The sequence below is a fragment of the Lytechinus variegatus genome, chromosome 9 (genome assembly GCF_018143015.1).
Source record: "Lytechinus variegatus isolate NC3 chromosome 9, Lvar_3.0, whole genome shotgun sequence".
Lineage (NCBI taxonomy): Eukaryota > Metazoa > Echinodermata > Echinoidea > Temnopleuroida > Toxopneustidae > Lytechinus > Lytechinus variegatus.
In genome coordinates, this window is record NC_054748.1 from 8,001,206 (window position 1) to 8,029,101 (window position 27,896).

Genomic DNA, 27,896 nt, shown 5'->3' on the forward strand with positions numbered 1-27,896 from the left:
CAGTCCTTGAGTTTTTGTTCATATTCGTCTCTTTAATTCTTTCCAAATATTTATTTCAGTAATATATCAGATCCCTCCTATTGGGACTAAGTCCAGCCAGCAGTAAATAGTTATTGATTGGTTTTGTTTTCTTCACGAACATATATTTTCCAAGCGAATTTAAGTGGATTCTGTTTAAATCAAACAGAGTGAGTAATATTTTGGGTGCGCCCCCGCCCCAGTTGTACAGACAGTAGCGTCATGAACCAAATATTTTAGGGGGCACCAGAAATGGCGTTTGGAATGAAAAAAAAATTAAAATTCTGCGAACTAACAAGCCAAACTGTTAATTCTCATATATATTTTGGCACAATATTCAGACAATGATATCATATTTCATCCCTTTCCTTTTCTCTCGTTTTGTGGGACAATGTGTACAGAGGAGTAATTATACAAACAATTTCATTATCGTTTTATTGTTGTTTATCATTGTTTAGAAATTATACTATTCTGCAGTCCAACACAAGTCATTAATTAACATGATATTCTTGTCACTGAACAATTCAACCCCCCCCCCCCCTTAAAACCCGAAGATGGCCCCCACAATGATCGCTCGATTTTAGTTGACGTCGATGAGATAGGCGCATTCGTTGTTCAGGCCTTTGGTTTTATAGCCACAGCCTTTAACCACGCCCCAGATGATCACCATGGATACGAGCGCCACGATGCCTCCCACAAACATCCTCTTACTGAACATCCCCTGAGATTCTATTGAAAAGAGGATGAGAGAGTGATACAAAGAATGGAATAAACAATGGATATTTAAGAATAGGGAGAAGAGAAAATGCAAATGGAAAAGCTGATTGCATGTAATAACACTTTATTCCATTTTAGCCAAGTTAACCTTCACTATTTTCCTATTTTCTTATACATTTTTATCTCCTAATGATAATTATTCACTGGTTGCTTCTCTTCACTTATATGTGCTTTAGGATTATTTCTTTTTATGCCAGATCTGAACAAACTGAACAACAATATGAGGTAGACAGGTCGTATCCTGAACCTTAACCCGTGAGGGCGCTTTTTTCAAATTGGCCGGCAAAATAATAAGTCAACTGACCTTGAACAGAGGCCGCGAAGCCATTGCCTTGACTGAAGATGGACAACGGTCCATAGCTGATGGTGTGTTGGCTTGAACCCGAGCTTGCATCCCGACGCCTTCTCCCACCACCTCCTTGCCCTGCGCAAGATACATCCGACCGAGCAGCATCCGCTTCCTCGGTGCCACATACCGTTACGTCGCAGTGAATGAAAACCTGGATATCAAAATCAAATTTCGAAGATTTGAATCTCACTGGAGAGACTATGCTTGTTCATCAATGAAATACACGAAATGCTCCAGACTATCAATTTCAAGTTTTAGTTGCATTTGAGAACGATCACTATTAATTAGATGATACAGAATTTCAGTTTCCAATTTCATTTTAAAAACACTAGACTTTATTATATTTGAATTGGGCTTGTCTATAACCAAGCATTATGCGCCATGTATGTAAACCGTCGACGGCGAATTGGCCAAACTCTGTTATAAATGTAGGACTCTGTACTCTGGAAATTGTTGAAGCCCTCTACGTTAGTAGATAGATACCTGAGACATGTCAGATTCCTCATCTCGGAAGCGGAATGCACTGAAACAAAATCCATCAATGTCTTGAGAAACCATATGATTTACTCTGACAGACTGCTCCGCAGGACACCTTAATGTGTAAGATGACAGAAGAAGTGATATTATTCTAACACAAATATTACTAAATAATAATAATAACATTTATAGTGATGATGTAAATGTTACTATAAACGGTGCGTTTAAAGGGAACCAAAACCCAAGAAGAGAAGCAATCTTATTGGAAAAAGTAAAATGAGAGGAACAATTAAAAAATAAGTTTCATCAAAATCGGTAATGAAATAAGAAAGTTATGGACGATTAAAAAGTCTTGTTGTACTTTCTTTGTGGATCCTCAAATTGGCAAACGTGCTTTAAAATGGCTGATTTTGTGGACAACTCTCCATTTGTTTTGTGCACATATTTTCAGATTTTCCCTTTTATTTTACATATTTCACATTATCATCTCCTGACCTTGACATATATGGTGTGAATTGTATTTTCCCATGACATATGTTGTGCTCAGAAGGAGGCAAGATTTGAAAAATAATGAGGAAAATCTGAAAATTTGTGTACAAAACAAATGGAGAGATGTCCACAAAATCAGCCACTTTTGAAGCACGTTTGCCAATTTAAGAATCCACATAGAAAGTACAAGACTTTTTAATCGTCCATAACTTTCTTATTTCATTATCTATTTTGATGACACTTTTTTTTTTAAATTGTTCCTCTCATTTTACTCTTTCCAATAAGAATGCTTCTCTTCTTGGGTTTTGGTTTCCTTTAACCCACTGAACTCAATAGTTCAGTGGCTATAGAGTTCAGTAGTTTGACTTATGACTAAGATTTGCCCTTGCCTAAGTCAACCCACACACGTACCTTACGCGCCAAAACTAAAGAAAAAGAAATGACAGAAAATTCACCGGGTTTTGCAATAAACTTATTTTCTATAGCAAATCAAATCCAAACACCAATTTAATTGCAATTCAGTTTCGCACTGGAATTCCCAGTTGCATATGTAAAGCATCACCTCATTGCGCACTACTATGGAAGTGCCACCCAGATGTTCATAATCATCCCGTCATGTCCACATCTTAGAGAAGACATGATCAGATGTAGTCATGACAAGATCCAAGATCTTGTCATCTGATCATCTCTATCACGGAATATGGACATGACGAGATCTAAGAGGATATAAGAACTTGTCATCTGATCATCTCTCCAATTTAGACATGACGAGATGATTATATGAACATCTGGGTGGCACTTTAAGCTTTCATACACTACTGAGTAAAAATCAATAAGATTGCGCTTTGCATAATGTGCTCGTCAGCATTTAATGATGACTCTACTTACAGTCTTTGCACTGGCCACAAGCACCGCTACAGCACCGGGACTCTCCCGAGACTTTAGCGGTGTTGCCTTCAGTGTGAATTCTCGGACCCGCAATAAACTACCCCAGGATACCTCGCCTCGCTATAACCCCACAGCAAACTATCGCGAGGCAAGCAAAAGCAATTCATTAAGAGTGAAGGCACACCGTTACATCACCGAGATAAGCCAATGGTGATATGTTTTCTATAATGTGGGGTTTTCGTAGTCTAGAGGTTATAATAATAATAATAATAATAATTGGCATTTATATAGCGCTTTATCAATCTACGACTGTTCAAAGCGCTTTACAATTATTATTACCCGGTCACTGGATTCATAGCATTCCAAGCAGCCTGTTAGGCGCAAACTTGCTAAACCAACCACAATGACGGTTGTTTCCTACCGGTACCCTTATGACTCTCGTCTTTCAATCTGACGGACATGGGTTCGATTCCACGCCATCAAGTTATTTCCAATGCATCAGAGTCGAGTCACTCACGGGGTCACAAGCCTATACGTGTTTTGTTACAGAGGTCATTAGAAAAACAATCACCTGCTGAAGTGTGAATGGACACATGAAATTTATCCCGGGACTTTGCAGGGATAACTTCTACTGTGAATGCATTTACAGCGGTGTCGACGTCCCGCGACAGCACCGGGATGAATTCGAAAACCAATTTGAAGACGGTACAGGGCACACTTAAGCCTTTATGAAACACCCTCAGATAGAAACTGGGAAATGTTTAAGTGAATAAAAATGATTGCCACCTGCATGTGTTAAGCTTTTACGAGGTAAAGATCAATTTCATTGCAAGAAATTAAACAAACAAGCACAAGACGTATCACGTACTGGTCATTGATAAGATCCTCACGGGGTGGCACGTCATCAGGACCACCTTCCGTAGCCCAACAAGACTTGATCACGACCCCTATATATACAATCGGTGTGGAGTCCAGGACGACGCCGAAGCATATCTCGCTTCCCAGCATCACCCGATCCTCCGCCACGACTCCCTCGTCGCTGACGCTCTTCTCGACGTCGAAGCTGAAGTCGGTGAAGCGAGCTATCCATAGAATCAATAGAGAAAAATCAGACAAGCTTAATGTTGAAAATTTCATCAAAATAGGACGTAAATTAAGGAAGTTGTGACATTTTAAACTTTCGCTTATTTTTTTGGTCACATACTGCTGAGAGAATCGATGATGTCCCTCACGCATTATTTCTTTTGGTTTTTATTGTTTGAATTATGCAATACTTCATTTTTTACAGATTAGACGATAAGGATCAACCTGACTGAACCATAAATTGTTAAACAATGATAAATTACACATGTTCACGGCAAAATATTTTTTTTCACAGAACAATTAGGAAAAAATGAATATTTCATATAATAAAATACAAAATAGATAGTGAGTGAGAGAGAGTGTGAGTGATGTCATCAGGTCCTTAATTTGCACACCGACCAGGATGTGGATATATACTTTGTGAAATTAAGCGAAGCTTTAAAATGCCAAAACTTCTTACTTTGCATGCGGTTTTGATGAACTTTTCAGTGTTGTGCTTGTTGGATTTTTCTCTTTTTATTCAAATTAACTTTCTGTAAGGGTGGACTTGGTCTTTAACTCCTGCCGAAAACGTAACACGACCAATATATACATATACGATGTATACATATATTATGCGAAGTTTCTAACTATTATTTTTTTGTTTTACATTCCTGTCTGATTTCTCATTTATTTTGTTAATGATTTCACAAACTTGAAAGTTTTTTTTTTCCTGTACGTTATCTTTAATAGGGAAATGTAGCGATGAAGGGAAAACATGTCTGTTGCCAATTCAGAGTATGATATTTCATCAAATGGGCCTCAAATAATTCATTGTCCTAAATTAGCAAACAGAGAATGAAGTTTAATTGAATTTCAACACACACTCACATTTATCTTCACAAATGATACCCGCGTAGCCTGGCAAACACTTGCACTGCGCATGCTCACAGGTCCCTCCATTATGACAAGGGTGAATGTGGCAAGGAACCCCGCCTGCGAATGAAACAAAAATACGTATGCATATGGGAATGACAATGATCTGGATCCTGTTCATCGATATAAAAGTAAACATGATTCTGAAGCTACCGGAACAGTACTCCATGTCACAATTTATTGTATATGGGGCAATTACAATGCGTAAGAACAACACACAAGCAAGACGAAAAAACAAATTGTGAAACTTTGTGAGCGCTTGACCTTTGGGAAAATTTTCAAGTGTTTCTGGCGGCCTCAGAAGAGCGAATTAATGCTCTATCCAGTTTGTTATATATAGCCTATATGTGTGTATATACATGTATATATATATGTATATGTATATATATATATATATATATATATACATATATATATATATATATATATATATATATATATATATATATATATATATATATATATATATATATACACTGTACATAAATATATAAAAGAGGCAAAGTGGTAGTTCATTTGCATTGTACTTAGTTCCACTTTGCCTCTTTTTACTCATCTATGTCCAACACGCGGAATGTAATATCGTCATGTCTCTACATGAATATATAATATATTATATACAATGCGTATCAAAAAAGTATACATTTGAAAAAAATCCTGTAAAATTATACATTTATAATATCCTGAAGCTTTTTCCACATTTTAACATTGGTAAAAATCCATTTAAGCAAATGACGATATAACTGTCGCAAAATATTTCCGCTTGAGTGAGCACCACTTACTTTTGATAAGTTAGTGAAAAATAATTTGCGCAGAACTTTGAAATAGTTAAGCGAATATAAGTAGAGCTTAATCATAAAGAACATGTGAAATTTAGCTAGTAACTTTGATTTTTACATTTATCAACTTGTTTCCTTGCCCAAAACATTTCGAAGAATGCATTGCACCCCACCCCACTCCCCCACACACCGAGTCCAACGTGATGATATTTGCTTTACAATTTGTTTGGCTGATGTATCACAGATTACCCTACAAAACTTTTATTTCAATTTTGTATGGGGGAGGTGTTCCGGAGGGGTTCAAATTCAGAATAGTTATAACACTTCACAGCCTAGATTACAAATCTAGCCCAGAGTAGACTCCGGGCCGAGAGAACTCTAGATCTAGAAATCTATATATAGCCTAGCCCTAGGCTACTATCAAATGCTGGACATAAGTGGTAAGAAAGTTTATGTTAGGCAATCCAGTGACCTACCAGCTTCATTAACACATCGTTTTATATTCAATCCTATATTTTAACAGATTCAGCTACTAGTACCTGGAACACATTGCTCCAAGGACAAGCTGTGCCAGTGCTCTCTTGCACACTGTTCAGTGGTTAGTATTTTGACGTAAAATTGATTTTGATTGATTGATGCCGCAGTAATCTAAATTCCAACATGAGGATGATGAAGTTGTTTGGTTGAGTCAGACAATCAACTTAGTGCTAAGTTCCAACACCCCAAAGTCAAAATTTTCTTAAATAGATTTCCTATTAACCCTTTTATTGAAAGGCAAATTTGATCAGATTTTTTAACTGCACATTTGGTAACACTGGCATTTTCTTTCTTTGCTGCACACATTCAACAAAATTAAAGGGATGGTCCGGGCTGAAAATATCTATATCTTAATACTTAGAGTAGAATTCACTGAGCAAAATGCCGAAAATTTCATCAAAATCGGATAACAAATGATAAAGTTATCGAAGTTTAAAGCTTAGCAATATTTTGTGAAAACAGTCGTCATGAATATGCATTAGGTGGGCTGATGATGTCACATCCCCACTTTCCGTTTTCTTATTACATAAAATTATATTTTTTTTTTCATTATTACATACTTGTGTGAATAATATGTCTCCCATATAATGAAATGAGTTACAGCAATAAATATCGAATGCACTAAATCAGTTGTCAATCCAATTTTTCAAGTTCTTAGAGGAAAAAAATTGAATAAACCTAATTTCATATAATAAAATACAAAAGAACAAGTGGGGATGTGACATCATCAGCCAACCTAATAAATATTCAATACGACTGTTTTCACAAAATATTGCTAAACTTTAAAATTCAATAACTTTGTTATTTGTTATCCGATTTTCATCAAATTTTCGGCATTTTGTTCAGTGAATTCTGCTCTATTTATCAAGCTACAAATACTTTCAGCCCTGATCACCCTTTTAATGTCTCTAAAATTCATTCCTGTACCGGTATTTTGCCTTCAAGTGACATGTTTCTATTTTGTTTGACATGCATTTTACAAAACTCTGCTGTTCTTATGTTTATTGAAAATGTAGATATGAATAATAAGAGTAAAAATGATTTATCGCTTCAACAGCCAATACCTTGTATCTATAGCAGACATAGAGGGACCTTTTTATGCATTATAACATGCTATCTCAAATATTATGATCTTTTCATCTGTATACTGTTGTAGCATATCTTGCCTTTAATTAGCATGGTTATATTTTATACATTGTCTTTTACATTTTTATTAAAAAAGACATAATCTAACACACACGTATCAATATTTTTATTTATTTGAATGAAATTGAATATTGTATTCTAATCAGTAAAGATGCCCATATAACTTTTAAAGACACAATAATTCCATAGGATATACATATACAGTGTACTTTGTAAGGTTTTATCAATTATTTCAATGCATAACTATTTGATCCACCAAAAAAATAAGTTATATAAAACATTCATAAAAAAACATTTAAAAAGTCCATGGAAGCCATACAAATCTTATGTTTTATCACAGTTAACATCTTAAACATTCTCTCTCTTTCGCTCTTTTGTATTCTTTATAATTTCTCTATCTCTCTATTCATATCTCTTTGATTTTCCCACTGTCTCTCTCATTCATTTTTCCCACTGTCTGTCTCACTCTGATTCATTTTCCCCGTGGGTGTCTCTTTCATTTTTCAGTCTGACTCTCATTATAATGAAAGAGAAATCTGCTATGAGTCAGTTGTTTCAATATATTTCATCAATAAACTGCTTGGCTTTTGGTGTGAATAGGAAATCTAGCTGAACAAAAAAAGAATGTCATCCCTCGCCCCCCCCCCACACACACACACCTTCATAAAGCAAAATGAATCCTACTCCCTGTGCTGCCACGGGTAATTGCTGCTAGTACACATAAATTAGAGAGCGAGAAAACAGAAAGTTAGAGAGAGGGGAGACAGTGTATTATGGAAGAGGTAGAAAGAAAAGAGACATGATAAGTACCATTCACACTGGTTTATTTGGTCTAATGCCAATTCGTCTAATTACCAACTCGTCTACTTTATCATTTGGTCTATCACCAATTCGTCCGCTATCCTCAAGGTATACGATGTCGTCCTCTTACCATTTCGTCTTATAACCAGGTGGGCCAATAGTCATTTAGTACATAAACCAATTGGTCTAATTGGAAAAGTGTAAATTGTGCGAAGTAAATGAAAATAAAATGGTTATTAGACCAACTGGTTATGAGAGGAAATGGTTATAAACGAACCGGTGATTAGACCAAGTGATGATTGGACCAAATGGTTGTTAGACGAAATGTTAATGGCATAAAACTACATGAAGGTAGACCATGCGGTGAGTGGACGAAATGGCAGTTTACTTCGCACTTCCTCAAACCACAACCGCGCTCAAAAGAAGAGAACAAAAGACATGGTTTACTAGCCCATAGTGAGTCAAGGAAGTGGGAATGGTAGTGTGCATGAAGGAGAGAAATAAAAAGGATTAGATTTTAACATACATGTAATTTAAACATCGTAAATCTACTCAGCACGCATTCATTTTAGCAAAAATACAGTCTTCTGAAGAGAGTCTGAATTTGGACAATGTTAAGCTTTGTTGAGTATTGTGCTCAAGGTTACGTTAAAGTAAACTTATCTTTGTGAAAACATGACAAAATCGATAATACTGATGATCACTAAGACGGTAAAAAAAATGGGACAGTCAGTGTATCAATATTTCTACGAAAAATACCCGACATTTCATGGAATTCCGTACTTATTTTGCTCATTGTTTCTCAGCAATTATGCATTTTATTCCAGAGATATTTTGCACATATTTTTCATTTATACATACAAACACTTGGTGGTGTTTTCAATGGATTTTGTTCGAACTCATTTTGAGATCTTTGCCACAACCTTACTTTGGTTGATGCAGTAATTTACATTGACGACTGACGAGTGTTATAATCATATACTATTGAGTTGAGAGTAAACATATCAAATATCTTTAGCAAAATTCCCGATTCATTTTCCCCTGATTTGAGGTAATTTTTTTTATCAAATTCCCTGATTTTTCCCTGACTGGAAAAAAGTAAAATAGTTTTTCCAGATTTCCCTTATGGGTTAGGAACCCTTTATGATACAGTAATAAGTATGTTCTGGGGCAATATGAATTTAAGTCTTGAAATGATTCCTATAGACCTTGATACTTTTTCACACGCACTATGTGGTTTCCAAGAGAGATGTTCATTAACTGTAGTACCTACAAATTGAATATTATTCAATGTGATATATCATGACCAACTTTAGTAAGATTTGCGAGGTCACTTGGGACCCCCCTCCCATGTTCCTTGTCTGAAAATGATCAATTTAGTTTTGTCAAAAGCCAAGGAAAGTTTATTACAACAGAACCTATCATACAATCTGTCAACTTCTATATTAGTAATGGACATTAAATTAAGAATTTGTAATACAGGTGTCATCAGCAAATAATATATAACGGAAAAATTTCGAATAATTTATGATATCATTTATATAGACGACGAACAGGTAGGACCCGAATATTAGAACCTAGCTGAATTCGATATAAAATGAGTTTACACTGTGATTGGACACCGTTGACCATGACATACTGGTATCTTTTACTCAAATAATGTTCGAATCATTCTTACAATAACCCTCTGACACCATAAGCATTTAGTTTCACAAGAGTATGTCATGGTTTATGGTGTCAAAATGGTGTCAAAAGCTTTTGACTGATCAATGAATGAATCGAGACAATAATTGACATCTTCAATTTTTTTATGATATGAAATTTGCAATATTTAAAACCTCATGAAAGTCGAAGTTTTTTTACGGAATCTAAATTGCTCTGGTATGAGAACATTATTTAATTGAAGGTGGGAATATTAGCTTTTTAAAATATTTTTTTCAAGAATTTGCGATTTTTTTTATAATATGGGTCTGTAATTATCCACCATTTGAGGATTATCTATTGTAAACGGGTATTATTTTGGATATTTTTAGCTTGTCTGGAGCGATCCTTTGCGATGAGGTATTTTAAATATTGCACAAAGTTGTTCAGCGAGTAAATGAATGGAAGAACTCTGAGGGGCCATGTTATCAAATCCACTAGCTTTTGATGATTTCACAGGAGTTTTTTTTTTATTTCGTTAATAGATTTTTGGTTAGGTTTTAGAAATAATAAAGAGTAAATGTTATCAACAGGCAAGGCGTCATGAACAGGTAGGTATATCGTGTGACTGAAATTCTTTCAGCAATATTGAGATAGAAATGTTCAAATGAATCTGCACTCACACGAGGTGAAGACAGGTTAACGTTACCATTATACATTTAAAGTGGCATTTTTGTCGCCTCTTCGATCCCAATAATCCATTTCATTCGTTGCTACTTTGTACTTTTATCATAAATGCCTGTTATTTAACCATGTATACGTACAATATCTTGTATCATGTATAGTAAATCATGCCCCTTCTTCTTCTTCTACTTTTTCTTCTTCTACTTGTTCGCCTCTCTAGCCCTTTCCCTGTCCTCTCTTCTATTTCTTCCCCTTCTCTTAGCCTTTTCTTTTGGCATTAATTTTAGTTACAGGCGTCTTCCGACACAAACACCTGCTGTTTGGGGGTTTTTACGCCTTCTTCCATGTACATAAACTACATATTGTATAGACATTCATTGTTATATTATATTATTGATTTGTATATTTTATATGAAATTGGATGTAACCTATGCAGTGTCAGTCGGAAGAAAATAAATGTTTACTTGAATTGATTTGAAATGATTAATTATTCCAAGGTTTTCTTTTCATATCCTTTTTTTCTTTTATGACATGTTATGGAAATATCTGATAATAGTAGTAAGAATACGTTTGTTTGTGACATATTTCTTCGTCCTAACGTATTTCTTCAAATGTTTATGATATAATTTTTGTATTAAATTGATTGATTAAAGTATACTAGGTGTGACTCTGGGTCTTTTGCACTTTGATTTATAGTTTTTGCCTTTGAACAACAGAGAAATAATCATTATACAACTTGGATAGTATATATATATATATGTATATATATATATATATATATATCATACGATTTGTTTGCATTAGTAATACTTTAAATAGGAGTCCAATCAGCAGTCAATAGGGGGACATCCCGATAGACCGCGGGTCCGATAGACCGCGGGTCCGATAGACCGCGGGTTCGATAGACCGCGGGTCCGATAGACCGCGGGTCCGATAGTCCGCGGGTCCGATAGACCGCGGGTCCGTTAGTCCGCAGTGTGTGTAAAATTATGATCAGGGCCCTGTTGTACAAAGAGTTACGATTGATCCGATCAATCGTAACTTTATGGAAATCCATCAGTGTCATAATTTTTTCTACGAAAAATTTGCACAATGTCCTTTTCATGCAAAGAGAAGCGCAGTGAATTTTCAAGAAAACAATGAAAGCATGAATATACATCACAGCTAGAAAATATTTTGAACAAACATGAATAATAGATGTTGACGTTGCTGGCCGTCCATAGTTATGATTGATCGGATCAATCATAACTCTTTGTACAACAGGGCCCATATATATCAAATGTCATCGAGAGGTCCAAAGGTCAAATGATACGAGACCATGAGGTTCTATCAGGTGCGCCCGATCCATGGGGGGGCGAGGGGGAACTGCCTCACCCCCTCCACCCCAGCTCAAAAAAAAAAAGAGCAGGGAGAGGGGAAAAGGGAGAGAATAAAAAGAGAGAGGAAGATGGGAAAAGAAGAGAATATAAAAGAGAGTAAGAGGGATGAAGGAAGAGAAGAAAAGGGGAAAGGAAAGACAAATAAAAGGGAGAAGAAAAGGGGAGAAGAAAAGAGGGGAAGAAGAGAAAAAAGAGATGAGGGAAAGGTAGGAGCAGAAAAGAATGGAAAAGGAGGAAAAAGAAGAAGAAAAAAAGGAAAGAAGATAAGAATATTTAAATAGAGAGGAAGATGGGAAGAAAGATCAGAAAAAGAGAGATAGAGGAAGAAGGGAATTAAAAGAAGAGAAGAAAGAGAGAGAGTGGAAGGGGAGGAGAGAAGAAAAAAAATAAAAGAGAAAAAAGCGGGAAAGAAAGAAAAAGGCAGAAGTAAAGGTGGGAAGAGAAAAAAAGGGAGGAAGAGGGAAAAGAAAGAAAAAAGAAAAGAAAAGAAAGGAGAAAGGGAGAAAAGGAAGAAGAAAAACAAGACGAATAAGAGAATGATATTTAAAAAGAGAGGAAGATGGGAAGAAAGAGAGGGAAAAGAGGAGAAAAAAAAGAGAGTAAGGAGGAAAGGAAGAGAATAGACAAAAACAATGTTTTCGAGTTTTAAGTCTGTTTAGCTGTTCAGGGTCACAAAAAGGGGTTATTATCAAATTCAGCTCGCGCTACGCGCTAGCAATATTTGATTCGTGACGTATGCATCCTCTGCATCAATCTCACATGTAAGTGTTAGTGTTTTTCAAGTCAACATACATAGGCCGATCCAAGGGGCATATATTTCCCCCCCCCCGGTGGCGCAAAAAAGGGGGGTAAGAAACAAAAATAAAAGAAGAGAAAAAGGACGAGCAATTAGAATAGGAATGATACCTTAAAAGAGTCCGTAATGTATCTCATTTGGGACTAAAATTATAATTTTTTAAATAACCCGGTCTGGAGAAACGACTTTGGACTTATATTATCATTTTTGAAACAATCGGGTCTGGAATAAAGACTTTGGACTTATTTTATTATTTTTTAAACAACCGGGTCTGGAATAAAGACTTTGGATTTATATTATAATTTTTGAAACAACAGGGTCTGGAAAAAGACTTTGGATTTATATTATAATTTTTTTAACAACCGGGTCTGGAGAAACGACTTTGGACTTATATTATCATTTTTTAAACAATCGGGTCTGGAATAAAGACTTTAGGCTCATATGATTATTTCTTAAACAACCGGGTCTGGAATAAAGACTTTGTACTTATATTATAATTTTTTAAACAACCGGGTCTGGAATAAAGACTTTGGGCTCATATTATTTTTTAAACAACCGGGTCTGAATAAAGACTATGGATTTATATTATAATTTGTTAATTGACCGGGTCAGGAAAAGAGACTTTGCACTTTTGTGCTATATGAACGCATTACTATACGATTTTAGTTCAGAACGGATTTGCCAAAAATCCCTTCAAATTTATTACATTTGTGGGTAAAGTCATTATTACATTTGTGGGCGATCAAAAATTATTACATTTGTGGGTAAAGTGAATTATTACATTTGTGGGTGAAATTATTACATTTGTGGGTAAAGTGTTATTACATTTGTGGGCGTTATTACATTTGTGGGTTAAGTGTTATTACATTTGTGGGCGTTATTACATTTGTGGGTGCAACAGGGGGGTAACAGTCAACGACGATAAAAATATGGGGATATTTTCCTTGAAGTAGATGTCAGGGGGCGATTGTCCATTGGGTCATCGTTATAGTACCACATAGACTCGTGTCATTGACCTTTTGACCTCTTGATGACATTGGATTTCACTATATCCTGATCATAATTTTACACACACGGCGGACTCTCGGACCCGCGGACTATCGGACTCGCGGTCTAACGGACCCGCGGTTTATCGGGCTGTAACCGTCAATAGTTTGTATTTAAGAGTCGCTCATCATTAATACGCCTACCACTGGTTGTGTTGTTGTGTTGCCATTAATATTTTCAATCATCTGCCTACATCTCACGCACCATCCAGGAAGGGAGTCTGATCTTTGGGTCTGGAATATCTGAATAAATCGGTCCACTCTGAATGGCATTTTGTTTAAGGAGTTGGTAAATATACATGATGGTTCCTGGATCCGCCAGTGGACAGTCGTAAGTAAAATGGCTTTAAAAAGAACGCCATTCCGTTCGAATGATACCCTTCTTACTAAGCAAGTTGAAAACTTTGAATATACAGTGCGTAACAAAAACAAGTTTACACTTTGAAAAAACCCTGGGAATTAAAAAATATGCAACATGTTGGTAATTTTTTTCACATGTAATCATTGGGTTTGGGTCTCATCTATCCAATGAAAGTAAAAGCTTTGAGAGAATGTTACACTTGAGTGAGCACTGTCCATTTTTGTAAAGCTCGCAGAAATGCTCATTTTTACGCTGTGTCAAGGGGAAAGGGTGAAATCAAACTTACCCTGCATAACTTTTCTCATACATTTCCCTTGCACTTTTAGTCAACTGAAATAAAACGGATACATTCAAGCATTTTGTAACAATTTTGCCACCCAAATTGAAATTTCAACACTTAGTAAGCACAACCTTCAACTTCTTTTGTGCCAGCTGGATCTGAGGACATAAATGAATCTGAACATAAGTTCATATTAGACATATACAGCATTTTTTCACGATGTTTTATTATTTAAAGTGGGTTTACATTTCATTTAATACTTGTTTCTTCACACTTTTTCCAAGCTTGACAATGATTAACAAAATGAAAATTAAGCTTAAGCCATTCCATGTAAACCACAACTCAGTCATGCCAGTGTAAAGCAAGTATCGTCACGATGGCCTCGGTGTGTGCAGGGCGCAATGCACTCTTTGAAGTGTTTTGGGCAAGGAAACAAGTTAAAAAAAGGTAAAAAGATATCTTCAAATCAATTTTGATAGCTAAATTCCATGTGTTCTTCATAATTATTGTCTACTTTTATTCGCATAACTATTTCAAAGGTCTGCGCAAATCATTTTTAACTAACTTCTCAAAAGCGGAAATATTTTTTGACAGTTATATCGTCATTTGCTTAAATGGATCTGTACCAATGTTAAAATGTGGAAAAATCTTCAGGATATGACAAATGTATGATTTTACCGGATTTTTTTTCTAATTGTAAACTCTTTTTTGATACGCACTGTATATTATCTCTATGAATATCATACTGCATTGATACTTTCAGGGCTTTCTACCATATTCAGTGTCTTCCTATTTCTCTCGCAACAATCAATACTCGTAGTTCAAATCTGATACATTTGTGGAAAGTTCAGAATACATTGTCTCAGAGGTCAATGTTATATAGGAATACCCGTTACATGGAATTCCCTCCCCAGTGATGTTATTGAATGTAAAACATTATCGCATTTATTTGTATGAGGGCATTGATATATTATCTTTACTGTCTTCACATTTAAGCATTGTTAAAATGTCTACCATTTATCTATTTGGTGAGCTTTTTATGTATTGGGATGTACGTGTGGATGTTCAAAATTCATGTAGGATTATTTCGATATGGTTTAGGTTTTTTTTACAGTGGAGGGGTATAAAAATTGAAGATTATCACATGTCTGTAACACAATATAATACATGTATTTGAGGGAACTTGTCCCAACAAAGCCTTTTCTTTCATTTTCTTTTATTTCATTTCATATTTTTATGTATTTGTATTAATAAGCATATTATGTGATTATCATCTTTGTTATACTTCGTGAATATCTTTTTATCGAAATGAAATAAATAGATTCAATCAATTTCAAAATAAATTACAGAAGAAAACGGCTGGCTAAGTTACGTATAGAAGTTCGGCATACGCTAGCACACATCCAGGGTCCCGTAACACAAAGGTTAGCAATTAATAGTACGCTCGATTTTAACGATTGATTGTACATTGTATTCAATGGAATTGATCGTACGATCATTGCTAAGCTTTGTGTTACGGGTCCAAGGTCTGACTACACCTTTAACGTTTTGTGTGAGTGTGTGTGTGTGTACGTTTGTGTTCTCGCTAACACCAATATAAATTGTCGGTGATAGAACTTGGAGTAGACAGTAGACGAAGTGAATCCAAATTCCATACAGTTCTGACAATAGATGTTATACAACCAAGAACCGTACCTCGTTCATATGTTTTGCGTACATCTACGATTGCTCGGACTGTGTGAAGGCCCTTCCATCGGATTTTATTGAAGTGAGTTTTATTTTTTAATCCGTTAATTAGTTCTAATCGTGAAAGAGAACAAGAAGGAAGAAAGTCAATATTTTGCCTATCCCCATTCTGAACCCCGAATCACCACTTGTTCACTGCAACCATCTTGCCTTAGGGGAATCTACAGGTAGGACTATGGTATGCCAATGTTGTACAGAGCACACACTTTAAAAAATCATTAAAATATTACTTTTGTGACCAAAATTACTAATTTCCAAAAAGTTGCAATTTATTTTTCACTAGTAACATGGGAATAATTTTGGTATTCACCAGAGCGCTCAAAAACTTGATTTGGGGGCATATGTTTGTGTACGCCCTCTGTAGGTGGAAAAAAATATGGCTAGAAAAGTTTCATTTTTGATCTCTATTTTTAATTAAGAAAAAAATAATTTAAAGAATCATTTTTTTAAGAGCCAATTTATATGATGTATAGGTGTAATGGAAACTGTCAGTGTAAAAAAATCAAGCATTTGTCCCAAAGAAAAAGAGAAAATAAGCCAAACCTTGCCACCCTTATTTTGCCACACATGGAGATATAACTGAGAACAATGTTATATCATAACCTTGTTCATTGAATTAGTGCAAATCACCCAGGCTTTCAGACAATTCATTTGAAAACTATATATCCGTACAGAATGAGGATAAGTTGTATTTTTAATGTATGTTCTTAGCCATGGAGAATACCAACTAATCTTCTCTTTTCTTACTATTGTAAATCTTCATTTTGAATATATCTCCAAATTGCTCGATTCTCCTTTCAAATGTTTTTATTACATCCAAAACATGCACTTATTATTAGAAAAGACAATTCAGTTTTTTGGGGAATTGTTTCAATATATTTTGTGAGTCTCAGATTGAAGGTAAACCATACAGAATGAAGATGATTTATGTATTTTTTTCTTAAGACATTCATATTGACAAAAATTATATCAGGAAACATGCACGCATTACCAAAATAATGTACTGTTTTTGCTATTGTTAATCTACCTTCGTATATTCTTGACGACTTTCATTCTTCAAGACTTCTTGAGAGACCTATTAATGTTCTATAAGCAATTATTGTCCTGTCTTCCACAATGATATGCGAAAAAAAATATTTTCCTAATTACATTCAAATGTATTATTTATTGCTTAGAACGATCTCTGAATAGAGACTTTTGTCTTGAAATTCATTCAACAAAATTCCTTAAAATGTACTCTTGTAACCTGATATGGTTTGAGAAACACCTGTTACTTTATTGTAATGGTATTAAGTTAAATTCGGAATACTGATGGTAATAATATGTCATTTTGTTAAACACTTGTAAAAGTGATCTATAACTGGATTTTGAATGGTATTGAAGTGGGTTTTATTTTTGGGAGCGAAAATTCTCTTTTCTAATTACAATCAAATCTATTGTGTATTGCTTAGAACGACCTCGGAATAGAGACTTTTTTCTTGATATTTCATTCAACACCGTTCCTTAAAATCTACTCTTGTCACCTGATATGCTTTGATAAACACCTATTAATTTATTATTATGGTATTGAGTTCAGAAAAATTCCAACAGTTAATTCAGAATACTGATGGTTATATACGATGTCATTTTGTTAAACAATTGTAAAAGTAGAACACTGGATTTTGAATGGTATTGAATCGGTTTATTTTTAGGCGCGAAAATTCTCTTTTCTAATTACAATCAAATCTAGTATGCATTGCTTAGAACGATCTGTAAATAAACCCTTTTTCTTTATATGCATTCAACACCATTCCTTAAAATCTAGATTTAGATTTAGATTTAGATTTATTTCCGTTCAACAATTTTTTTTTTCAAAATACAATCAAAGTAACAATACATATTCAATATAATAGATAATACAGACAAATCAATGACATTTCGTAACAAATGTTGAATATAAATTAAACAAAACTACAATTTGTTGCAGTAATTTTATCAATGAAAAGAAACAAGAAATGAATGGAGGGACTTGCCAAGAAAAGCAAAAGCTTGTAAAGAAGGCAAGCCCCTAAACTTAGTTTCAATGCTAATTATAAACAAACTATATATACAACTATATACAAAAATCGAGACGGACGCAGAAGACAAACTTAAAACAAGTTATCCACAAAATGTCAAAATAAAACGAATAAGCGACAAAAAATAAGAGAAAGTAGATCAAATAATAATAATTACAGTGGTAACACACAAAAAAGGACTTACAAAATTATAATAGGGAGGGTAAAGTGGCAAAGGAAAGAAAGAGGGAGATAAGGGAGGTGCAAATAAAAAGTGCAAATGAAAAGAGGAAACATGGCAGGTGCACAGGTCGTAATGTATTGTATCATGTTGTAGTGTTGTTTTTATAAGTAATGTTTGACAAATTTTAAAGGTTAAGTTATTATGTAGTTTTAGGTTATGTGTTAGCTTGACTTGTTGGTGTGGAGTATTGACAAATGAGCATCTTTTTAAGTTTGCGTTTGAAAATATTAAGGTTTGTAGATTCTTTAAAGTCGTTGGGCAGTGAATTCCAGTACACAGGTCCAAAAAAGATAAAAGAGTTTTTCGCTAATATAGTACGGGTAGGGGGAAGGTGATAACAGTTACGTTGTCTGGTTGGGTAATCGTGTATAGAGGAGTTTTTACAGAACATATCTGAAAAAATTGTTGGGAGATCATCTTTGTTTAGTTTATACATAAATTGGGCGAGTTGGAAAAGATATAAATCGCTCACTTTAAGAATATTATTTTGGAAGAATAGTATATCTGTGTGTGATCTGAATTGGGTTTGAAAAATTATTCTAAGAGCCTTCTTCTGCAGCAACAGTATTCTTTGTAATTGTGTTTGGGTCGCACAACCCCATGCCAAAATGCCATAATTAATGTATGGTAATATTAATGTATGATACAGTGTAAGTAAAGTGTGAGATGGGAGAAAATATTTGAGTTTGTTGATAATTCCGATGTTTCTTGAAATTGTTTTGCAAATATTATTGATGTGTGGTTTCCATGATAGCTTATTATCAATAGTAACCCCCAAAAATCTGGTCTCTGAAACATTTTCAAGAACAGTGTTATCAAAAATTATGTTATCAGGTATTGTATTTATTCTGTTACTAAAAAGCATAAAATTCGTCTTTTGTAAGTTAAGTGATAGTTTATTCGCTTTAATCCAGTCAGTGACATGTATAAGTTCTGAGTTTACAATTCTTACAAGTTGGTTTAGGTTATCATGAGAAAAGAAAATGTTCGAATCGTCAGCAAACAATACAAATGTTAGTAAATTAGAACTTTTTTTAATGTCATTGATATATGTAATAAAAAGAAGAGGACCTAATAAACTACCCTGTGGTACTCCACATGTAATGGGAAGAGTAGAAGAAACAACGTTGTTGACTGACACAAATTGAGACCTGTCTGTTAGGTAGCTCTTGAACCACTCCAAGGCCTTCCCCCTGATACCATAAAAAGAAAGTTTATGAAGAAGTATTTCGTGGTTAATGGTATCGAAGGCCTTGGAGAAGTCCAGGAAAATACCAACAGTATGACAACCTTTATCTATGGAAGAAGTAATTTTATTAATAAAAGTCAAAATTGCATGCGAGGTGCTATGATTTTCGCGGAAACCAAATTGCGAGTTCGAAAAAGTATTGTATTTATTAAAGAACGTAGTTGTACGAGTATGTATAAGTTTTTCGAGAATTTTAGATAACGAAGTGAGCAATGAAATAGGACGGTAATTAGAAACAAGCTGATTATCACCTTTTTTGTAAAGGGGGATGACTTTGGCTATTTTCATTAGGTTAGGTACCTTCCCTGTGTTCATAGAAACATTAAATATGTGGACCAGAGGATCGACGATAGTTAAAATAATTTTTTTAAGTAGGAAATTAGGAATACCATCGAAACCTGGGCTTTTCTTGGTCTGTAGATTATTAACAATATTAATAATTTCTCTTGTGTTAGTAGGATTAAAAAATATAGAGTTTGGATTTGGGTTGTCAAGAAAACTGTTGAAAGATTTATGAGTTTGAGGGACTTTGCTTGCCAGATTGTTACCAATATTTGAAAAATATGAATTAAATTCTTGTGCTATTGAGATGTTGTCGTCGGTAATTGTATTGTTTACTTTTATTTTTGTTATAGAAGTACTTTTTTTGTTTTTATTTAATGCTCCATTAATAATTTTCCATGTGTTCCTCATATCGTTTTTGCACAAATTGAGTTGGGAGGTATAATATTCTCTTTTTGCAATGCGTAATAAAGTAGTAAGTGTGTTTTTGTATGAAGTATATTTAAAGCGAGATTCGTTACTTTGTTTAGTTATGTATTTATAGTAAAGGTTGTTCTTTCGGTTGATTGATCTCAAAAGTGATTTAGTAATCCAAGGGTGGAGTGGAACCTTTTTATAATTCGATTTTCTGTTAGTGGTAAAAGGAACGTGAGTATCTAGAGAAGAGGTTAATTTGGAAATAAAAAAGTTATATGCGTCATCAACGTCTGTGGATTCAAAAACAGTTGACCAGTCTGTTGTATTTAAAGTATTAATTAGATTGTTAATGTTGTCATCAGTTATCTTACGAAATGGAGTATTGAATGTTTCTTTCATGATAATTTTATTTGTAGATAATTTAGCAAAAATTGGAAAGTGATCAGTAATGTCACTAAGGATAATACCGGCTTTGGGAATTTGTTGAGTTATATTACTAAAAATATTATCAATTAAAGTGGCCGAGTTATCTGTCACTCTTGTCGGTTTAGTGATAAGCGGTAAAAAAGAATATGAAAGAAACATTTCAAGAAACTCATGTGAGGTGCTGTTTGAATTACAATCTACTAAGTTAATATTAAAGTCACCCATAAAAAAGCAATCTTTATTTTTCAAAACAGGATTTGATAAAATTTCATTAAGAGATTCTAAAAAAGTATTAATATTAGATTGAGGGGGTCTATAAAAAACACCAAATACTAAGTTTTTACTTTTGGGGTTTGTGACTTCAACAAATAAGGTTTCTAGAACGTCGTTTGATATGGTCATGTTAGCTATAAGAGTATGGTCGTATTGTTGCGGTATGTAAAGAGCGACACCACCCCCAGGTCTTAGTGTTCTATTGTTAACAATCAAATCAAAATCAGGGAGTGTGAAGAGGGAACATGGGTTATCAGAGAACCATGTTTCGGTTAAACCAATAAATGAAGTTTTCGGAAACCGGTTATTATCTAGAAAAAGTCTAAGTTTATCAAAGTTTTTACTGGCACTTCTGATATTAAAATGGAGAAGAAAAAAACTTTCGCCAGTGTTATCTGATGTAATGTATGATTTGAAATGTTGTTCTGTGAAATAATGTGATGTAGCGAGCTGTCCGAAGTGATCATTTGTATCCAAGTTGTAATTAAGATCGGATGTATTGTTGTCCATAAAATTCTGTATGTGCGCATCATAGTTGGAGTTATCATGATTATCTAGTGTGCGAGTAACGCCATGTTGTGCCGAGAGAGACAACAAGTCTTCGTTATTTAAAGAGCTAAATGGAAACCTAGAAAAATCCGTCATAAGCAGGGGAGATGGTGGTTAAATGGAACCTAAAGGAAACAATACACTGTGCGACGTGCCTGTTCCCGAGTATGTGTAGAAGAGAAGAAAAAATGTGTGTCAGTGAAAAGGCAATAGAAGAGGAGTAAAAGAACAGAAATAAAGCAGGGGAATTGACCTCGTGCAGTGCAAAATTTGGAGTGGGGGGTTGGAAATAAAGGTGATGAGAAAGAGAAATAAAAATGAAAACAAAACAAACTTAACTGGTCCTTAGTGAATTACTAAAAATAGACCTAATGTAAACAAACAAGCAACAAATATCAACAAGAACGCAAGTAAGCAAAATAAGGCAAGGACAGAAAAAAAAAATCATACTGTGTCCGTCTCTCCTGATGAAATCTATAAAAAAAACACAAAAAATAACAAAACGAGGTCATATCAAATGGAGACAGCTAAGTAGTAATTTAAAAAAAAGCAAAGCAAGAAGCAGGACTTAAGCCTGTGTGATGTGTAGAATAAAAAAGATCGATAAATGCATTCTAGTGGTCTATCCGCAAATACATGTCGTGATATGTGTATACAAAACAAAAGCAAAGAAGATTCTGCAGTCAGATCGGATGGTTAAAAAGAAAAGAAAGAACCCATAACTTATATATGCTTGCAGATCTGCAACAAATTCAGCATTGAATGAACGCAATATACACATGAGTGGTTACAGACACTATATACCCCATGTTTCAATTTTAAAAGTAATAAAAATAGTTGGCCCGAGTGAGGAAAATTATGCCCCCAGAAAAAAAAGCCGCATAATACTCAATAAGGCACAAAATATAGGCCTATTGCAGAGTTACTAACAGTTTAAAGCAAGATATCAGCAAACATATGCTGAAAAGCACTTCAAGAAAAATTCATATGAATATACATACAAAAAAAAATCTTTGCGTAAATATACGTCAGTGGAAAAACTAGAGGCAAAATATAAAAAAAGGCCCAAAACATTGCAATGATTAAAGATTGTGTTAGCGATGCAGAATCTGGGTAGTTCTCAAATTCACTGCAGGGACGCTTGCGTAATTCATTAACGCATCGATTCCTCCGAGAATGCAACCAGAGTCGCTGCGGAGAGCCCCGAGGCTCCCGCCGAAAGCCGGCGGACCGGGACAGCAGAAAATTCGAATATTTGCACCACTAGACACGACCAGACGCAAACATGTCGCCACCCAGAATTGGGGATTCCGGTGCTGACCCGGTCCACGAGCCCCCGGCAAAAGCCTCACAGCACCCCACCGCGACCCGAACTGCACCCCAAGGAACCAGCGCGATGCAGGGAGCCTCTACGCGGTAAATTCGATAGGTCCAAAATATACCAGGGAGTTTCCTTTCGTCACTGATATTGAATTGACAAATAAAATGAGTAATTTCCAAACAAAAGAAAGAAGGGGGTCATTAGAAAGCCAATGATAAGGCTTCGCGCTCCAAGCGCGCTTAATTCAGTAAAGTTCCATTTCAGATGTAGCCTATTGTCAAGTTTGCTGGTGCGTAATAAATACAAAATGAGACAACTGCAAAATGTGTTATCCTTATCAAGGAGTAATAAGTAAATTAGCAAAGAAATGTACTTCAATTAGTCGTATTAACCTTATATAACAAATTTGCAAATTTGGTTCCTGGTAAAAACTTGAAATTGGATGAACATCAAGCTTAACGACAAGCACACCTTGGGCGAAAGAACAGAATGGGTGTCTTGATAAAAGTATCAAGAGGTGCGCAGCCATGAGTATGATTTTATTGAGATTGAGTATGATTTTAGGAAAATAAAAACGTAGTATATAGCAAATAGCTATTTGCTACTGATCAATTCAAATATATAACGGGGAAGAGAAATTACAGAGTAGCATGTTCGAAGTGGGGAAAACTGTACCAATAGAACAGAAATCAAATACTGATGACCAACGTGAAAGGGAGATGCGTGATTCTGTTCAAAATAGATGGCGATTGATATCAATCAGAAAGTAAACACTTTGGATCTCGTTGACATTTTGATTGGATGAACATGAAAATGAGACAATCATACCCTGTAAGCTTCAACATTGTGATTTCTCAAATTTGGTAGGGAGATTTTTTGTGAGAAGTTATGATACAATAAAGTAAATGTCTCTATCATGTCAATGTATTTTGTAAACGACGTGCTAAAGCGTATGTGGTTTCTAATCGACTCATTTTAAGAAAATCATAAACGTACGAGAAAGGAAAACAATAAAGCCAGTGTATATAAGTGATTGGATTGCACATGTTATAAAACGAACAAACAAAAAACCGATGCCAACATCATTTGGGATAACGATTCTGCGTTATATAAATACAAATGATTGATGGCCGGTAAGTCATAGTGTGTAAGATCCTGCATCCATCCTTAACTGCTAAAGACTGAATTAGGGTAGCTAGATTATTTAGAATTGGTACATGCTACGACTTAAAAGCATACTCACACAAACATCCGTGTAAGTTATTTATAGTTGAATTATATTAATAAGCAACACAATTTACTTTTGATGAACGAGATTTTATGTGCGATCCAGTTATGATTTCGATTTATGAAATTTATGGTTTGCCTCAGGCTTGAACCTAAAGCTAGGTGAACACAACATACAAACGAATAAGGTATCTCTATAAAAAACGGATCAATGTTGGGGAATATAAAAGTAGAGCCTATGAGTGAATGGGTGCCAAATTGAATACATCGTATATAGGCGAGATAACAATGATTTAGTACATGGTAGGCTTACTTTAATTGAAATATCCACTAACAGCACTTAGATGTTATAGAGAGTGAAAGATAAAGAGTAGTTTCCCCTTTTTTACCATTTATGCGAATAATAAAACTGATATCCAGATCGAGGAGATGCATATTGTCATTGTAACATTGTAACGAACACCGTGTTATTTCTTCTCGACATAATTATATTTGAATCAAAGTCAAAATGAACATCAAATTTGTAAATTTTCTTTCGTTAAGGAGTCGACATCATTATAAAAAAAAAGTACTTGAGACTTGTCCTGGAGGAAAATCATGAATGCGAAAACACCTGAAACATGCGAAAAGGTGAAATTCATTCATGTCGTCTTAAGAACGATGAATGAAGATATTGATAAAAATTGTATAATCATGATAATAGTCCGAGATCTCGGTGACCAAGTTGTAAACATCCTACGAAAAATCAAAACCACGGGTCTTCAGATGATTCGAAGACTAAAATTAATCACTTGAGAAGGATGATATCTCATTATCGAAATGAATAGCGATAAAAAAAGGAAAAAACCGAAGGTGAAAACGTTAATCTGTTTATGTCTATTTGCAAAAAAGAAGAAGGAACGTTGCCGTCACAGGGAAATTAAAACTAACCTTGGTTCATACAGCGGGTTGAGAAAAATTAGAACACTACTCCAGCGTGACCAATGGTTGTGATGCGAGAGGCGTCGTCGGATGAAGACTCAAAATTAAAAGGGTCACCTCCACGGAGTCGCCATTTTCCTGCATAAAAACGCAATTTGGTTCCTTGAGCGTAAAGGGCCTGGACCTGTTTGGACCATTTACGTTTTTCCTGGAGGTCAGCGCTGGTAAGGTCATCGATGATGAAGAAACTCTGGTTTTTCAGAACGGAGCGAGCTCTTTTCATTACATCAACTTTATCGCGATATGACAAAAGCTTCACAAGAATGTGACGAGGTCTTCCGTTGGTTTTCCTACCGTCACGATGAGCTCGTTCAACCTTCGACGTAATACCGAAGAAAGATCGTAGTTTGTCCTCGGCTAGCGTGATACAATCTTCCTGGTGAGGTTCAGGAGCTGATGAAATCTCGGATGAAGATGCGCTATCGGCAGGAAGAGATGTTGGTTGCTGATACTCGTCGATCCCAACGAGACGAATGTTATTTCTCCTGGAGAATCGTTCCGATTTGTTGGTAGCAGCTCCGTTCTTTTCCACTTCTTCTTCCAAGTTCTTGATCCTGGTTTCTAGATGATTTTGTTTGACCTGAAGGTCATTGACCCTTTGTCGCTCGAACTCCAGGGAAGCCCCTAGTAGTGACTCAACAGCTTCAATCTTCTTAGCAAGCCGATCAACAGCCCTTTCAAGCATAGCTTCGAATTTCTTTGTTAGGAATAAATCCAATTTAGATTGTTCGAAGTCTTGATCTTGGAATGTGCGGTCAGGCGTAGAGGTGTTAGATCCGTTAACAGGTGTACTCACGGATGTGTTGGCAGGGCTGCTTACCTGGCTTGGCTCCCCAGGTCTCTGGCTGGGGGTAAGCTGATCCGGTAGAGCTTTGTACATATTGTGCGAAAACGGGTTTTGCTTTTTCGTTGGTACAGATCCAGTGGTTTTTGTAGGCTTTCCCTTCTGAGATTTTCTTAGGTCGTAAGACATCTTATCCAATATAAAGTTAGAAACGTTGTGTAGTTGTCTTTGGTTGGTAATCCGGCATATAACTGCAATTAGACCTCAAAACAATGTAAAAATCAGGAGAGACGGATAATTTGCTGTTCTTGTTACGAGAGCGCCATCAACGCCTTATAATCTACTCTTGTCACCTGATATGGTTTGATATTTTAGGGCCCTTATTGTTTTTAATTTACATCAATGATATTGTCAATTCTTGTCACTATTTTCATTTTATTTTGTATGCTGATGACACTACTCTTCTTGCCTCCAATACTAATTTTAATGATCTATGTGCAAATGTTAATTTCAATCTCTCAAAAGTCGCAATTTGGTTTAAGTGCAATAAATTATGTTTAAATGTAGATAAAACAAATTACATTCAATTTTCAAAGAATGGTTCTAAGAATAATGATATGTGTGTGTTGAAAATTAATGATAAAATAATTAAACGTTGTAATTCTTTGAGATTTCTAGGAGTAATTCTTGGTGAATTTTTAAATTGGAATGAACATATTGATAACATATCGAGAAAAATATCAAAATATGTTGGTATTCTGAATCGTTAAAGTATGAATTGCCTTTTAATATCTTATATCAATTGTATAATGCATATATTCTACCACAACTTATGTATTGTAACTCCATCTGGGGAAATAATTATAGTAAAAGGATCGAGGTGTTATTCAAATTACAGAAATAAGCAATTAGAATCATTACAAAATCTAATTATTTAGCACACACCTCTCCCTTATTCAAACATATAAGAACCCTCACAATATTTGATATTAATAAATTACAAATATTATCTCTTATGCAACGTTTCAATTCACGAACACTGTCTCCATATATCATGAATATGTTTTCTTTTAATGCTGAAATTCATACTTATAATACCAGATCTCGTCATAAATTTCATAGATGGAAATATAATAACAGAAGTAAACCAAACTCTTCGCCACACTGGCCCCATTTTATGGAACTCTTTAGACTTAACCTTATTCAACCTCCAACACAATAATTCGTTTACAAAGCAATATAAGACTGACCTTTTAAATTCGTACTAGTACTCCTCATTACCCCCTTGTGTTTGTTTATTTGTGTCATTTCCTGTCATTTAATGTTTATTTCCTAGTTGTTTCAGATTCTTTGGTTATTCATTTCTCTTGGTGTATTTTATACAAGCCATGCCTTGGCTTTCTCATATACACCATTTTGCCAATCAATGAAATACGCTGCATTTGTTTGTGTTAAATTGTACATTTGTTATGTTTTTTAGCTTTTTTTACCTATTGTACATTTCTGTTTATTTGTGATTATATGTTTTTTTATCGATTGCTTTGAATTGATTTGGAAATAAAGTTTACCTTTACCTTTAAAAAAATTACTTTATTATAATCATGATAATGGTTTTGAGTTCAGAAAATTCCAACAGTCAATTCAGAATACTGATGGTGATACTATGTCTCTTTTGTTAAACACTGACCGATAATGGATTTTGAATGGTATTGAAGCGGGTTTATTTTTTGGCGCGAAAATTCTCTTTTCTAATTACAATCATATCTAGTATGCATTGCTTAGAACGATCTCTGAATAGAGACCCTTTTTCTTTACATGCATTCAACACCATTCCTTAAAATGTACTCTTGTCACCTGATAGCTTTGATAAACACCTATTACTCTGTTATAATGGTAATGAGTTCAGAAAATTCCA

At 34.9% G+C, this 27,896-nt stretch overlaps 1 protein-coding gene across 1 annotated transcript; it reads right to left on the reverse strand.

Annotated features, from left to right (window-relative positions):
• Positions 1-528: 528 nt before the first annotated feature.
• Positions 529-25,156, reverse strand: LOC121421262. The gene is made up of 6 exons (XM_041615924.1): positions 25,147-25,156; positions 4,952-5,056; positions 3,867-4,080; positions 1,628-1,736; positions 1,100-1,295; positions 529-747 (listed from the first exon to the last, which is right to left on the reverse strand). Exons 1-6 carry the CDS (start codon positions 25,154-25,156, stop codon positions 599-601), a joined length of 783 nt encoding a protein of 260 aa, XP_041471858.1. The 3' UTR covers positions 529-598.
• Positions 25,157-27,896: the final 2,740 nt, after the last annotated feature.